Raw genomic sequence first — 15,542 nt, 5'->3', positions numbered from 1 at the left:
CTGATTGTTGTGCCGGAAAAACGCTGATCACTTATACTGTTGATGAATCCCACAATAGGTCAAAATGGCCGTATAGTGCTTTCAGGTTTTCAATGGTGATCTGACTCAATCAAAAACTTAATAATCTCCACAACCCTATACTGATACATAAATATATTACAAACCATGGAGTTTAAATCCAATAACTATTGTATAGGTTTGATGAAGACTTGAATTTTCATGGTTTATATCACGGACTAATCTTAGTTAGACTACCATTGGATACTGCAAAGCATTGAACAGTTGTTTTTTCTCTTTATGGAATTCTTCAACAGCGCTCATCCATACGATTTCATCTTGGATCGAACATCAGGACTTTCAGGTCTCACGCTTTATTAATCTTCAAACCACTGAACTATCCTATTTTTTCCTTATATTCAATAGCTGTCCAACCGAGATTAATCCATGACGTAAATAATGGGAGTTCAATGAATCCCATTTTTGATCACTTGGAATTATTGAACTGTCTTCAGTTTCTTCCAAGTGCCAGAGCTTATTAGAGAGAATAGAATATGGTCAACAGTAGTCGGATTCATATGACTAATAAGTAAATTGATCAATAGCTCACAGGTTGGTGTGATTGAGTATTTCACTAACTTGTTTCATCTATACCCTCATAGTAGTACATGGTTTCTCGAAACCTAAATTAGTCAATCAATTTTAGAACCCAATACGACAATGTGGATAAGATATATGATTATATCAAGTGTTAAATAATGTCAATTTTGTAAATCTTAAAATGAAGAGTTTTTCTCACAAATGATCAGTTGGTAAAGAATAAAATCAATTTGATCAATGTACTAGTTCCTTGTATCTCATTAGTTGAGATATCGTTAGAATTAAAACTGGCGATTGATCTGTGTTGATAAGGTTATTTACATATTTCCTATTTAGACAGTAACCCTCGGATACAATACTCACTAATTGAATATGAATTTCAGTTTTTGTTCGATTGTTACAACATTATTTTAACTACGTTACTAGTCATCTTGTTCATTTCATCTCTTCATGCTAATATATTATGATAGATAGCTATGGTTAACACACAATTATACCAGACTCCACTCTAGTGATGATTAACTTACAGTTCGGATTTTCAAGTTGGTTGTGTTATCTTGTTCAGAAACGCTTGATTTCAGTAATAACTTAGAGGTTTTTAGTTATTGAAGGGATTCTTTCAACCACAATCGTTATCTATCAAATGGAATATTATAACCTTTAATATTTCTATAAATTATAATGCAAATTCATTTATCATTACAGATGGTGTCATATCTTATTCAATGCCACAAGGTGATACTATCACATATGGTCAACAATTATTATTCGGTTCACCTTATTCTACTATTCCACAAAATTTTCAAGATTTAACTTATGATGGTCAATTGATTGAATTAGAAAATCAATTAGTCGGTGGAATAGGTCAATTAATGGATAATATTGCTTATTTAGGCAATGTTACTCAACATTCAGATTCTCATCCAGCTCAACCTGGTTTTCATTTTATTGGTTGGAATGTTCCAAATAAGAATTTACGCATTGTTTTTAAATTTGATGAAGGTAAATCTGTGTTTTTGTATAAACTACTAACTTATTTTTGTTATTGTAGTTAACTTTTATGGGTTGTATTTACTACAAATTTCTGTTTAAGCTATTTTCTGTGAGATCTGAAAGTTGTTGGTTAGATTCCTTGTCTAGTCGTTGGTGTACACTACTGAAGAGAGTTCCGCACTAAGACGAATTAGCTTCCCAGTATTCCTTTGATTCTTCAGTCGTGCGATGAAAACCATGCATACATTTCATAACTCATCTTTAAGTTTTAATATTGTAGATAGAAATAGGAAAACTATGCTATGCTATCTAGCTTGACTTTGAGACATCTATCGATTTATATCTAAATCCATGTTTTCGTAACTTAATTATCCTGCTTCACTTTTGGTGCCCAGACAGTATTCTAGCCCTCACATAAATCGAATGACGAAGTGTGGCTCATATTTATAGGGTGCCTCATTGTACCAATGTTTATACATTTAAATAAATAATTGTCGTCAAGTTACTTACATATGTACATTTTTATGCATAAATCTAAATAAATACTTACTTACGTCTGTTACTCCTAATGGAGCATAGGTCTCCGACCAGCATTCTCCAACCCACTCTATCCTGAGTATTCCTTTCTAGTTCTATCCAATTGTTGTTCATTCTTCTCATGTTTGTCTGTCTTCATTTCTCGGTGTATTGTGTTCTTTGGTCTTCCTCTCCTCCTTTGGCTTTGAGGATTTCAAATGAGGGCTTACCTTGCAGTTTAATAGTAATAATAATGATAAATTTCTTTAATTTCATAACTTTTAAAACATTTTTCTAACTTATTTGTTTTCTTTATTTCTATAGTTCGAACTTTTATTTGGTTACGTATATTCACATTCGACTCTGTCCCATTGAAATCACGTGTATTTTCACAAGCTATCGTTGAATTCAGTATGGATGGAAAGAATTTTGATAAATCCATTGAAATTTCAACAAATCATGCTCGTCTAATTGATCCAAGTCAAATTAATCCAACACGATTGTCTATATCTGATAATGATATACAATCGTCATCATCATTATCTAGATTAAAAAGAACATCAAATTCAATGCACAATGAATTAATTCAAGACACTATAATTTATAATAATCATGAATGGGATGGTGCATTAGTAGTACAAATCCCATTAGCCAGTTATAGAGCGCGTTATGTTAGTTTGACTTTAACATCAACTGACTCATGGATTTTATTATCTGAAGTACAATTTAATTCAAGTAAGTAGTTTTTATGAGTTTTTGTTATGTGCGTGTGTGTGTATGTGAAATTACTAGTTTTCCTGGAATCGTAATCTCTGCTACTATGTCAAACCCACATAGGTTATTCTGGCTTCTGTACAGACCAATTTATCCATTCTTCTCAAGCCACATTATGACCTTGTTGATTATTCGCTTATTAATCCTGACTGTTTATATGATCGTGTGTTAATTGCTCACCCTATTCATTACCTGTCTGTAACTTAATTTTGGTCTGACTATAAATATTAAGTTACGCTTGGTTAAATCGAGTTGTCTCACTCGCCTTCTCCATCACGCATCTCTTCGTTCTCAGTTTTTCCTCAAGACATTCTCCGTTTTCTTAAGTTTCGCTTCTCTTCCTTTACTTCGTTTCTCTGTTCATCTGTTTGGATCAATGAGCGTACGAAATATACGTATTCGGAATTCATTCTTGTATTTGACTTATCCCGTTATTCTCTAACGCGAATTAAGTCGATAATTACGAGTGTTGGCGACATGTATATTTCGATAACAATCATCATACAATCTAACTAGTCAGATAATATGGCCAGGAGGCGATTGACTGAAGTTAGCGAGCAATTGCATTAACTTTAACTTTTCCAAATTTCCATAATGCTTTTTTTCAAAAAATAACGAACTAAGCTGCTAAGTTTGTTAGTTATGGACATAAATAAATAAATGACTGACACCCATTATTTCCACTTATTATGACTGTAGTAGCCTTTCTTTATTCAACTACTAATCGGTGATAGCTATAATTCCCCTATAAGTATTACATGTTCTATTCACTGAATATCTGAGAATGAGCTTACGTATCAGGAGTAAATACTTACGAATTTCTGACCTGTAATGCAACCGTCACTCTGGATCCCTCTCTCTCTCTCTACTTAACACTGGATGTAACTTCATTCTCGGGATGCAAAGTTGTTATTCGAGTGCAATAAAATGTGAAATGTTGAAATAGTTAAAGGAGGCTATCTTTAGATGACCTTTAGGAACGTTTTCAATAATAGAAATGAATATAAGACATATATATATTATCAGAAAAAGGGAGTATTTTAAAGGAGATAAGATATTATTATAACTAGTTGGGATAACTAAAACCTTGACAACATTTGTCTTCAAGATGTTGATTATATACTTTTCTACATGATCTTACTACTCTACTGTTACATTTGAGCATAAACTTAGTTTGATTAGATTTTTTATCGAATATTTCTTTCCATTTCATTACTTTATTTGTCCACTATTTGATACATACATACGTACATACATACAGTACACAGAAACACGGACCTTGGACAAATAAGTTATCTTTTTGTAAACCTTTTTTTAAATCTGATTTAAATCTTATGTTTTTGTTTAATTGTTCGTTATATATTCAGAATTTCTTTTCTGTTACCTTTTGCTTGATTATGTATCATTTAATAAAAATTTCCAGTATTCAGAGTAATGTATTCTATTTTAGGATTTGGGGTTTGTGGAAATTGTAGTAATTTTAATAATTGAATTCATGAGTTGATGTAATCTAAACCACCATTGAAAATTTAGAACTACTGGACAGTCGTTTTGTCCTAATATGGGACTCCTCAACAATGTGCATCCACGATCTCACACCAAAGGGATTCGAACCCAGGACCTTCGATTTCGCGCACGATTATTTAACCTTTAGACTATTGTTCGTGATCCGATGGTGCTATTATCTAACTTTAATCGACCTATGGTCTTGTGCAATCCGTCATTCAGGACGAAACGACCGTCCACTACTTACAGGTTTTCAATGGTGGTCTAGCTTACATCGACTTACGAATTTAACTATTAAAATAACGTATTTAATTTTCTTACAGTGAAATGACAGATTATTGCATCATTCATTGTTCCTTAAAAGTGTTTATCATTAAATAACAGTTACATTTGTATCAGAAAGGGTTTTATGAACATTATAGTGGTTTTAATGGTTGAGATCATGAGTCAATTGAAGCTGCTAGACCACCATCAATTTCGTGGATTAATTGAAGTTAGACATTAACACCGTTGGATGCCGGCTCCGTGGTTTAGTGGTTAAGCACACGCACGCCAGACTGGTAGGTCCTGAGTTTTAATCTCACAAGGTGGGATCATGGATGCTCAATGCTGAAGAGTCCCACAATGGGACGAAACGACCATCCAGTGCTTCCAGGTTTTTCCATGGTGATCTAGCTTCAATTGACTCATGATCTCAACCATTAAAGTTACATCTGTGTTCAATAAATCATGGACTATTATTATTATTATTATTATTATTATTATTATTATTATTATTATTATTATTATTATCCAACGATATATATATTTCACCATAACTGTTTATCATTTTTCTCACGATTTCTATCCTACAAATAATATTATTCGTTAAGATTTTTTTATTAGAAAAAGAAATAATAACGTTACATGTCAATTCGATCCTGGGAATCGGTAATGACTATAAACGGTTTTATGAGAGAATTCTATTTTAATGTAAGAATGTGTAAACTAATTTTGATGTATGTTGATTGTGTTTGGTTCAGATGAATGTACACACGTACATATCCACACTGAACGATGATTTGTACAATATCAAATCTTAATTCACTTCAGTTTAAGAAGTTAAAGGGATAATTCTTTATTTTCATATTCTAAGAATATGTTACTGAATATGATCAAAATTATATATGCAGTTAGACTTCATCAGTGAGCAGTAATGACTGATGGGTTTCAGCTAAATATTTATTACCGGATGGCATCAGTTGATCATTGTGCACTATGTTGATGAATCGACAGAAGTTGGGAATTCGGACCATTGGATTGTGATTTAATCATCTAAAATTTAATAACAGCGCTAACTATACATGAGATATAAGATCTGTTATGTTTTTACTATTGAATAATCCTAAAATGAATAAGGAACTGCTGTTCAGTACAATCTTATTTTCAATGATTCCTCAACTTATATCAGTCCACATTGACATTTAATTTAATCTCCATAAATACCTTCAAAATTTCTCCCATTTAAGATAGATAGATTTTAGGTAACACTGTAATCCAAAACTCATATTTCGTTTTATTTAGGACTCGTCAGCTGGATATCACATATCCTGGTATCAATGTTCCTATTGAGGATTGAACTGAGTACCTTTCATTTCAAACATCAATGTGTTATCCATTGAGCTAATGAGTCTATTTATCCACTAGCTTGTTCGATGAGTATTTAGGTGTTAGTAAGGATCAGTAATTTCCTGTTGTTGAAATGTTCAATGTTGTATCTATCCCGTTTAGAAAATAATCCTATGATAAAATAGCTATATTGTTGAGGTGTAATCTTCCTATAGGAGGGATATACGTCAATAAAGATTGATCATAATTCACTCTGGATCGTGGGTGTGCGCTGTTAAGGAGTCCCATACTAGGACGAAACGGCCGTCCAGTGCCCCCAGGTATTCAATGGTCTTCTAACATCGATCGATTCATGATCTCAATCAAAAACTTAACAATCTCTACAACCCCCATACTGATAATTAATTCATTTTCTTAACCTTAATCTATCCAATTATATATACATCAGGATTGACTGAATATAACATTTTCTTGTAAAAACGATTCTTAATTTTTTCCTTTTCTTCATTGTTTAAAAGATGAATGTAACGAATCATTGTGTTCTTTTATTTATATTATACACTATATAGCTATTGTACAGCCTAAATCTCTACTACCGTTATTATCCAATGAAGAGATTAATAATAATAATAAATCAATGAAAAAACCACCCGATGATGATACTTCTAATCATTTAGATAATTCTCAGAAGAAATTATTCAATACAGATGAAAATTCATTTCGTGCTTCACCAAGAATAGGGTATCATTCAGAAATGTTAACTAAACAAGATATAAGAAACTGTAAGTTTTGTTTTTTGGGTTAATGTTGTTACAAATGTTCATTTTGGTTAGAGATTTTTCGCAACATCTCTCTCTCCATATACATATACATATATTACTCTGAGTGGTGGTGAGTGTAGATGTGTAAAGCATGACAATAGGCAAGAGAAATGTATTTTTGTTACGAAAAGTTACAAAGTATCTACATTAAATATATATGTATACATAACCTTCAATCTTCCATTTGTATCTTTCGGTATGTTCTGCAGTCTGGACCGTCTTCTCCTCTTGTCTCTACGATGTTATTCCAACACCGTTTTTGATACACTGGAACTCTTAACTTCATCTGACAATTGTAGCAACTCTGATATCACGTTCCACTACATATTAGTTACAAATAACTTTGTGAGTAGCATCCACTACAGATGTAGACTGAGGTTTTGAATAAATTATGGAATTGAATCCTACTGAGATGTGTATTATGTCATTGTTTTTAGTGACGAGAAATGGAAATTATTATTACTCTTAATTGAATGTCGTTTCTGATTGAAATGAATGTTTGATAGTTAAGATAGTGAAGTTTCGTCTACTAGAGTATTACTTTGTATATTTAAACTATGTTCTATATGTTTTTGGTTTGAATAGTTAATCATGAAGAGTTTATTTAAGAGTTTATGGATTGCATCGAAGCTTGAAGATCTCACCAGTCTTAATGGGTTGATGTCTAACAAAATCTCAGTATGGATTCAGAAGGATTATCTGTGACGTAAGCGAGATATCCTTCCAACTAAAGGACAACTTTATCAGTTCGTTCTGCTATGATACATGACCTTCAAAGATAAAGGATAATTTTAGGTTAATATTATTTGACGACAGATAGTTTCGAGGCATTACTAGTATATTTTGGGACTATCAAGTGAGTAATACTGATATCAGAAGCAGATTACTAAGGGAATATTAGAAATAGGGTTGATGTGATAGGGAATCTTCATCAATTAAATTGGTTGGAACACGTATTACGTGTGTCTTACCATCTTCATTCTTGTAATGTTTGCTAATTTATGTATAGACTAGAAGAAATCTATGGACGATCAAACCAAAACATGGTATCAACTTATGAAGTAAGTGAATATTAGAACAAGCTGTGTTGATAGGTGTAAACTATCAAGTTGAGGTTGGGTTGATTTTGTAACCAGTGAGTCGAGAAGAAGAGTGACATGAATCATAGTCGGTCTCCTTGATATAGATCTATTCATTCACTCTTTACTTTTCTTTTTATTTTGATTTTAAGAATTCTCCTATACATTTCTTCTCTATACCTATACCTAATACTTTAAAATACTACTGATACTGTTACTACTTCTATTATTTAATCGTTCATCTTGATAACTACATCTTTACTGACACAAAGTATGATAACTTGTGGCGATATACGTATTATGTTCTACGTCCTACGTTGTTAATGACTGATTGACTAACTGAAATCTCATTAGACAGTGAGTATTACAACAATCTATTCTTGGTTAACTAATATTATAATACTAGATGAGATTTATAATATTTTTCTTATAACATGAAATAACCGACTAGTTTATGATTGGTAACAAGATTTAAGTTTTGAATAGATTGTAGAATTGAAATTCAACCCAATTTGAGTATAAATTGTTACCTACATCATTAAAATATAGTCAAGAGAGAAAATCCTTTGACAGATAAAACTGTTATCCACAATTTGAAAGTTTAATTCTTATTATGTTTTGTGCAACATGTTTTTTCATATTTTAAATTTATGTAACAACGTCGTTAAGTTTGAACTTGTTTGACAGTGAATATAGAAGAAAAACTTTTCCTGGAAAAAGTTTAAAGTTTATTGTAGTGCTGTAGATATATTGATTATTTACGAGTATCATTTCACACTTCTCATTGTTAGTTTGTTCAAGGTAATTGGTAGCAGATATTAACTAGCAAGATGTATCTGGAATCTTTTGTGATATGGTTATATTTGCGGGATTCGAACCCATATCATTCACTTTCACAGTCTTAGACGTTAAAAATGAATTATACTGGTCTTAGTTCGCCTCTTATAGGGCTGAGATATTTACATTGATCGATTACTGAGTAGTGACAAATGTCATATTTGTGTTGACCTTTAGTACTGGTCGTATATTCTGTCGATCAAGTTGCACTTTAACCATTAATCTAAATGATTCAGCATTGCTTGTATTGTTTCGATGCTAGGTGGTTATTAGCAGTCAGGAGGAAACTTTTCACTTTTTAATTTTGTCTGTTTCTTTCAAACTGTATGCTTGGATATCGAACGATTTACGCAGTAGCAATCTGGTGTATACTACTTATGTCGGCTGGCATAAGTAATATGTAACACTAATCGAAAATGGAAAACTTAGCAGCAGAAAGCTAAGAAGATCGAGTTGAAAAGAATATAAAGGGAAATAGGAAGGAATTGTTACTTGGAAGAATCATATAGAATGTGAAGGACAAATGATGGTTCTTATATTTTATCAAGAAATTCTGTAATTTTGTGTTAAATAGTAAATTTGTTGTCTTCACCTGAGTTCTTGATCACTATAGCATGAATCAATGTGTTAACAGGACAATTTTTCATCTCATATAAATCAACAATCAAAAATATGAATAGATTTAATTAAACTAGTTCCACATCGGTTATACTGACTATAGTTACTTCAATCTGTCGTGAATTCTAATGCTTGAGATCTTTTAGTCTTCGTCATAGTGAATATTAGTTTATTAGATATTTCCAAACTTCTTTAGACCACAATCCTTTTGGAATCATTTTTTTTCACATTGTATTGAACGAAGACTCAGGTACGATGAACTAATTCATTGTTTTCGTAACATATAAAAACATACATTAAATGAATCATTTGGATATTTTTCTTCAGTTTTCCTGTACCATACTCTATCATTCTTCTAATTTCGTTGTTATATCGATTGCTCTGTTTTCATTCCTCTTCTCTTTATTCCAATCTTTTACTAGTAAGCATTCCACCTTCAACTCATACTACTTATATCTGTCCGCATAAGTAGCATACACCACAATACCTACACTGATCAATAACGAACAACCAATTGGTACTTGATAATGATGGAATTCTAATTAGTTTTTTTCTGTTTGTTTGGTTCATAATCATACTAATAACTTTTTACCTCCCATCCTCTCACGTTTTACATGTATCGGAAGTAGAATTTATCAAACAGAAACTTTGATTATTCTGCTTTGGTTACATATGGTCAAATTAAGAATAAATGTATTCGTTTGTTTATTCATTCATTCCTCTGTATTGCATAATTACATATATATAGAAATATTCTTGCGTATATATATAGTATCAATGCATACTGCGCATGTCTACTACTATATTCCTGTTATTCGTTTTTCTTTTAATCTAATTTATTTCTTTTCTTTGTGTAACGTTCCTGTTCTTTATCTCTCTTTCTGTGCTGTTTCTACTCTCTCTTTCTCTCGTTTATCCTTTGTATAATTAATTAAATTATCTTACTAATATGTATTAAATGGGTGAGTAGATATAGTCTGATTGATGGCAACAATACACTTGCTCAATGTAAACGTGTTTATACATATATAGTGATAATTTTCAGTTCGAAATTGTGGATATTGTTGAATTTCATTGGAATCATGAATCGGTCAAGATGGTCGCACGAAATCGTGGAGTGGTTGAAATTAGACATTAAAACTGTTGGATGCTGGCTCAGTGGTCTAGAGGTTAAGATTTCGTGAGCAAGACCGAAGATTCTCGGTTCTATTCTTCGTGGTAGATTCGGAGGTGCACATACTAGGGCGAAACGACCGTCCAGTGCTTGTAGGTTTGCAATGGTGGTCTAACATTGATCGGTCCATGATTTCAATGAAATTTAACAATCTTCACAACCCCAAACTGACATATTATATACGTTGGATATTTAGGGGAGGTATTTAAGGACTCAGTATTTAAACACTAGGATACAAATCTAAAGCCTGATTCGTATACTTTGTGATTAAATATTATAGTTGCTATGACTAGTTATATATGCGTGCACATATGATGTCTCAGTGTTTCTGAACTTATACCTCTAATTTGACGGATGTCTTTATGAATGAGTGGATGATGAAACTGTCCGGTGATGTTGTGGTGGTATTGTTGTTGCCTCTCTTTATTTTCCTATTCACTCATTCATTCTCACACTCCCAGTCTCTCTTCATAATAATAAACGAACTACTTATTATTCATCTCTTACATATCTATATGGAATAAAGACTACTATTATTAATGTATAAATCGGAAATAAATTAATTTTGGATAAGAAGTATAAACAAACACGAAATCAACTATTAATATACTTGATCTTCATCATCATCTTCAAGTCTAGAAGTATGTGACTGACTCTAGTTATTTCTCTCTCTCTCTCTCTTTCAAACTATTCATATGCATCATTCATTGTTATCTGTGGGATTGCGTCATTTCATTGAACATTATATACTTCTTCCTTAATGTAAGTATCTATGTCTTTGTATATGTGTACTTATGAAAGGGGATGTATGTATGTGTATGTATAGTTATTCGCATTATGAAAGACTATCATTTTGTTACTCCCTTTTAACAAGAAACTAACACGAAATCTCTTGTTTTTACATTTATTGTTAGGTGGTTTTTCTTTGAAAAACTTAACACAATCTAAATTATAAAGATATTTTAAGTAGTGGATAGTATTCAATCTCTCAGACGTAATAACAGGAAATTCAATAATTGAACACAGACGAATTGAAATTGATGAATAGATTTGTTTGAATGTTATATGTGTGTTGATGTACAATTAGTAAAATCATAATGATGATGTGGATGTTCAATATTTATTTTCTTATCAATCCACTATTTCAGGTTTCCTCATTTACAAGTTAGAGAAAGTGGAGTAGAGTAAAAGGAGTATAAGTATCTCGGATATTGAAAAAAAAAGTTTGTGTTAAGATGATAGGGTTCTTTTTCTTATCCAAGAGAGAAACATTATTTTGAATGGTGGCTAGCAGTGAAATCCAGGACGCACGTTCCGTCTTATTCGGGACTCATCAGCTGGGTGTGCCTCCATTCCAGAGTTGATATTCACTCCGGGACTCAAACCCAGTAATATTAGCTTGACACGCCATCATATTATCCATTGACCTACTGAGTTCAGACAACCACTATCTTGTGCAAATAATCAACACAAACATGGATTACATTGGGACATTTTCATTTTACTCATTTATTGAATCTCAAACATCCAATGTTAAGTTAATGCTATCATGATTTATAGATTAGTTACAACAGTTCACGTGATGCGGTGTTTTAAATCTCGTAAGGACACTGATTTTTTTGATTAACATTTCTTATATATAAATTCTGTTCTTTTCGAATGATCATTTCAAAATGGTCACCTTGAATGTTTCACATTGATACTCATGATGTACTACAACTCTAATAACTTGAAAATTAAAATACTCAAATGTAATCGAACTCAAACTAATAAACTACTCATTTTGTCAACAGATCCGATGCATAGAATAACAAACACTCATAAACTTGTTAGAAGTACTTACCTTGTCTACAACTTATAGACGTACTTTCTACTGAGCATTAAAAAGAATGCTAAGAAATTTATTAATGAAACTTTGGCATTAATAATTATGTATTTCATATAAGAAATATTGACTTTTTTCTAATGTCAATTAGAAACTTTGATTCTATGATGTATTAGTCAAGTTGTTGAGAATACGACAGTATAAGTCACTGATAATATTAAGTGAAATTCAAGTGGATATTATAAATTAACTAATGCATAAAGTGAAGATTATTGGATTTTGACTTGTTAGTGGTTGAATTGTATGTTATTCATCGTGTGACAGTTACCTTTTCCCCCTCCCATTCAATGCGTTCAATCCTATATATGCGATTATGAGTCCCCACTGTTGCTATATAGTTTCAAACTATGTAATGAAACATCTGTCCAATATCCTTCTCCTTTTTTTATTACTTTTTGAACTAATATCAGTTTACGATGAAAATCGGATTCTCAATTAATTCAATGGTGATTATAATTTTCATCATAGGAATATTGTCAGCCGTTTATATTCAATTGTTATTATTTTCTCTTCTCAAAACAAGATCTATGTAGTAAAGATAGAAAGTTAGGAAGGTTTGTAAGCTAGTAGATAGATAGATAGATGGGTATGCGGTTAGATACAATTACAAATCAAAATAAATCAACTTTCACCAGACGATAAGATAAAAACTCTCTTCACATATATGTGTGTTTACACATCAATATGAGTAAAAACCGACTCATAGAATTGAGATAATTTGTAGAAAAATTTAAATATTTCTCTTCTAAGTAAAACAAGGTTTAAAAACCCTAGTGGAAGGGGGGTGGTGGTGGTGGTAATATTGATGACGTAAACAGATTTTCTTTAAAAACAAGTCCACTATCCCTTAAAAACAACATGTCATAGTGTCTGTGTTTGTACCCTTCCAAGTTTCACATGTTATTTCTGTCTCTGAGTAGTAACAGCGAAATTTCTCTGTAGAAGGATCTATATTGCAGAAATAAATTTAAGTGTGTATATATGTCTACACTTGTCTACAATAATATGCGTTTTAATACTTCTTAAAAAATTTTTTATTGAGAAACAAGAAACAAAAGTTTCCATTGAAAAATAAAACTGATAATACCCAGGAATTTTGAATTATAATTTTATACTACTGATTAATTTAAATCACTCCAGTTATCATTTAATACATGAACTGACACATCTCATATTGGCACACACATTGTATCCTGTTACTTGATTCAATTACGTGTTATTGTTTCCTACGAGATATCAGATCTACTATGGAAACGCAAAAAAAAGAAATATGAAATATGTAGTAATTTTGAATTACAAGCCTTCAGTGGTGTAATTGATTCATAATTTTTCATTTATCGTTTGCCCTTGAGATTGAATGTAGGCACAGAGATGTGGTAAACATTATTTGTGAAAATTTTTATGCCAATTAGTCCATTTTATAAATTTCGATAGAACAATGAGGAGATGGGGTTGATCTGGAGAATGTGATGTATTTGCGCTATACATTTCGAACAATCTAGTCACACGTATACTTCACAGATTGAAATCACTAGCCAATTGAAGTTAGACCACCATGGAAAACCTGGGAGCACTGAACGGCCATTTCATCCTAATATGGGACTCAGCAGTGCGCATCCACGATCACGCCCCCCGCGAGATTCGAACCCAGGACCTATCAGTCTCGCGTCAGGCGCTTAACCAACTAGATCACTTGTCAGGGCATTTTATATGAAAATTAATAAAGGTCAATTAAATGAAAGTTCAGGTAAAAAAAAGGCAACAAGGGGGGGGCGGGTGAAACAACTTTACGTCGTATAGAAAGAATAAGAAATTGTTGTGTTATCCTAGGCCATAGAATGACTTAAGGATTACCAAAGTAAGTTCAAGGTTACGACAATTTTTTTTGTACACATAAGGGGGGTTTAAATTTACAAATAGCCAAGGCTTCAATAAACTTGAGAATTCGTTCTTGACAATTTTTATACAACGTTCTAAAAGCTGTATTAATGTGTGACCAGATTGTTCGAAATGTATAGCGCAAATACATCACATTTTTCAGATCAACTCCATTTTCTCATTGTTCTATTGAAAATTTTATATTGGATAATCTCATTGGTTGAAATTTAAATAATTTCAACGTTTCGTTCAATAAACTTGTTTGGACAAATGTTTCACAAATGGTATATTGTCTATACTCGATTCCCAATTCCTGTCAAACTATTCGTTGATCATCCTTTTCCAGGTGGCTACTTCGAGTGACACGGCTAATTGCCACCGTACTTAGTGTTATAGGACTGGCTCATACGTCTTGGTTTGAGCTACTCTTTATGTTTATCAACCTACCCCCATGTTGACTAGCATTGAAAATCAGACTAGACGATGGTTAGTCATGTGTAGAGTATGTCTTAACCAGTTCAACTGATGAACTTCATATTATTCATTTCAAATTGCGCAATAAAATCTCTAAATTTACTTCTAAGTAGTATGGTTTCGAATCTATATCCATTAGAAAAAAACACTAACATAAATAAAGTGTAGATTTCAAACAGATCTTCTTTATTGTCTATATCCTTTCATCAAGTTCCTTTGTTATTTTGTTTTCTTTCCTATGTATATCTCTATTGTCTTTTCTTTCATGAATGTGTTAAGACCTAATTCTTGGTAATCATTGCTACTAACTATACTTACCATGAATTCTTATTGTTTCTTTTCTAATCTCTACACATTCTTATTTTCCAAGGGTCTTCTTCTTGTTAAAGTGTGTGTGTGTGTGTGTGTGAGAGAGAGAGAGAGAGTGTGTGAGTGAGTGAGAGTGAAAGTGGTAAATCAGACAGATTAAAATGCGACAGATCGATAAAATAAAAATACATTCTGGATAGAAAGAGAAATAGAGAAATAATGATATTCACACATTCATTAATACAATAAATTAAGTCTAATTAGAATACTTTGTTTTTATATACTTACTTCATTCGACTTGTTGTGTTAATATTTTGGAAAATATTCATAACATTAATGATATAATACATATTACGTGAAAACAATATACATATTTGATGTATGTTCCGCGAAAACGAGGTGTTGTCTTTGTTTAGTGATGAATAGTATTTGCAAATTTGTAAGAACTGTTATTTCTTACTGGACTCGAGGCC

At 31.9% G+C, this 15,542-nt stretch overlaps 1 protein-coding gene across 1 annotated transcript in view; it reads left to right on the top strand.

Moving 5' to 3' along the window:
• The window catches only part of DDR2_1 (DNA damage responsive protein), a gene marked incomplete at its 3' end in the record, with an annotated part of 116,867 nt that overhangs the window by 85,581 nt on the left and 15,744 nt on the right, over positions 1-15,542 (top strand). Inside the window, exons 6-8 of the mRNA XM_012938737.3 lie at positions 1,303-1,599; positions 2,431-2,841; positions 6,564-6,776. Coding sequence (XP_012794191.1) covers positions 1,303-1,599; positions 2,431-2,841; positions 6,564-6,776 — 921 coding nt within the window. The remainder of the gene's footprint in view (positions 1-1,302; positions 1,600-2,430; positions 2,842-6,563; positions 6,777-15,542) is intronic.

This window comes from Schistosoma haematobium, chromosome 2, assembly GCF_000699445.3.
Source record: "Schistosoma haematobium chromosome 2, whole genome shotgun sequence".
Lineage (NCBI taxonomy): Eukaryota > Metazoa > Platyhelminthes > Trematoda > Strigeidida > Schistosomatidae > Schistosoma > Schistosoma haematobium.
Note: the sequence above shows the minus strand (reverse complement) of the source record. Positions and strands in the feature narration are given on the sequence as shown.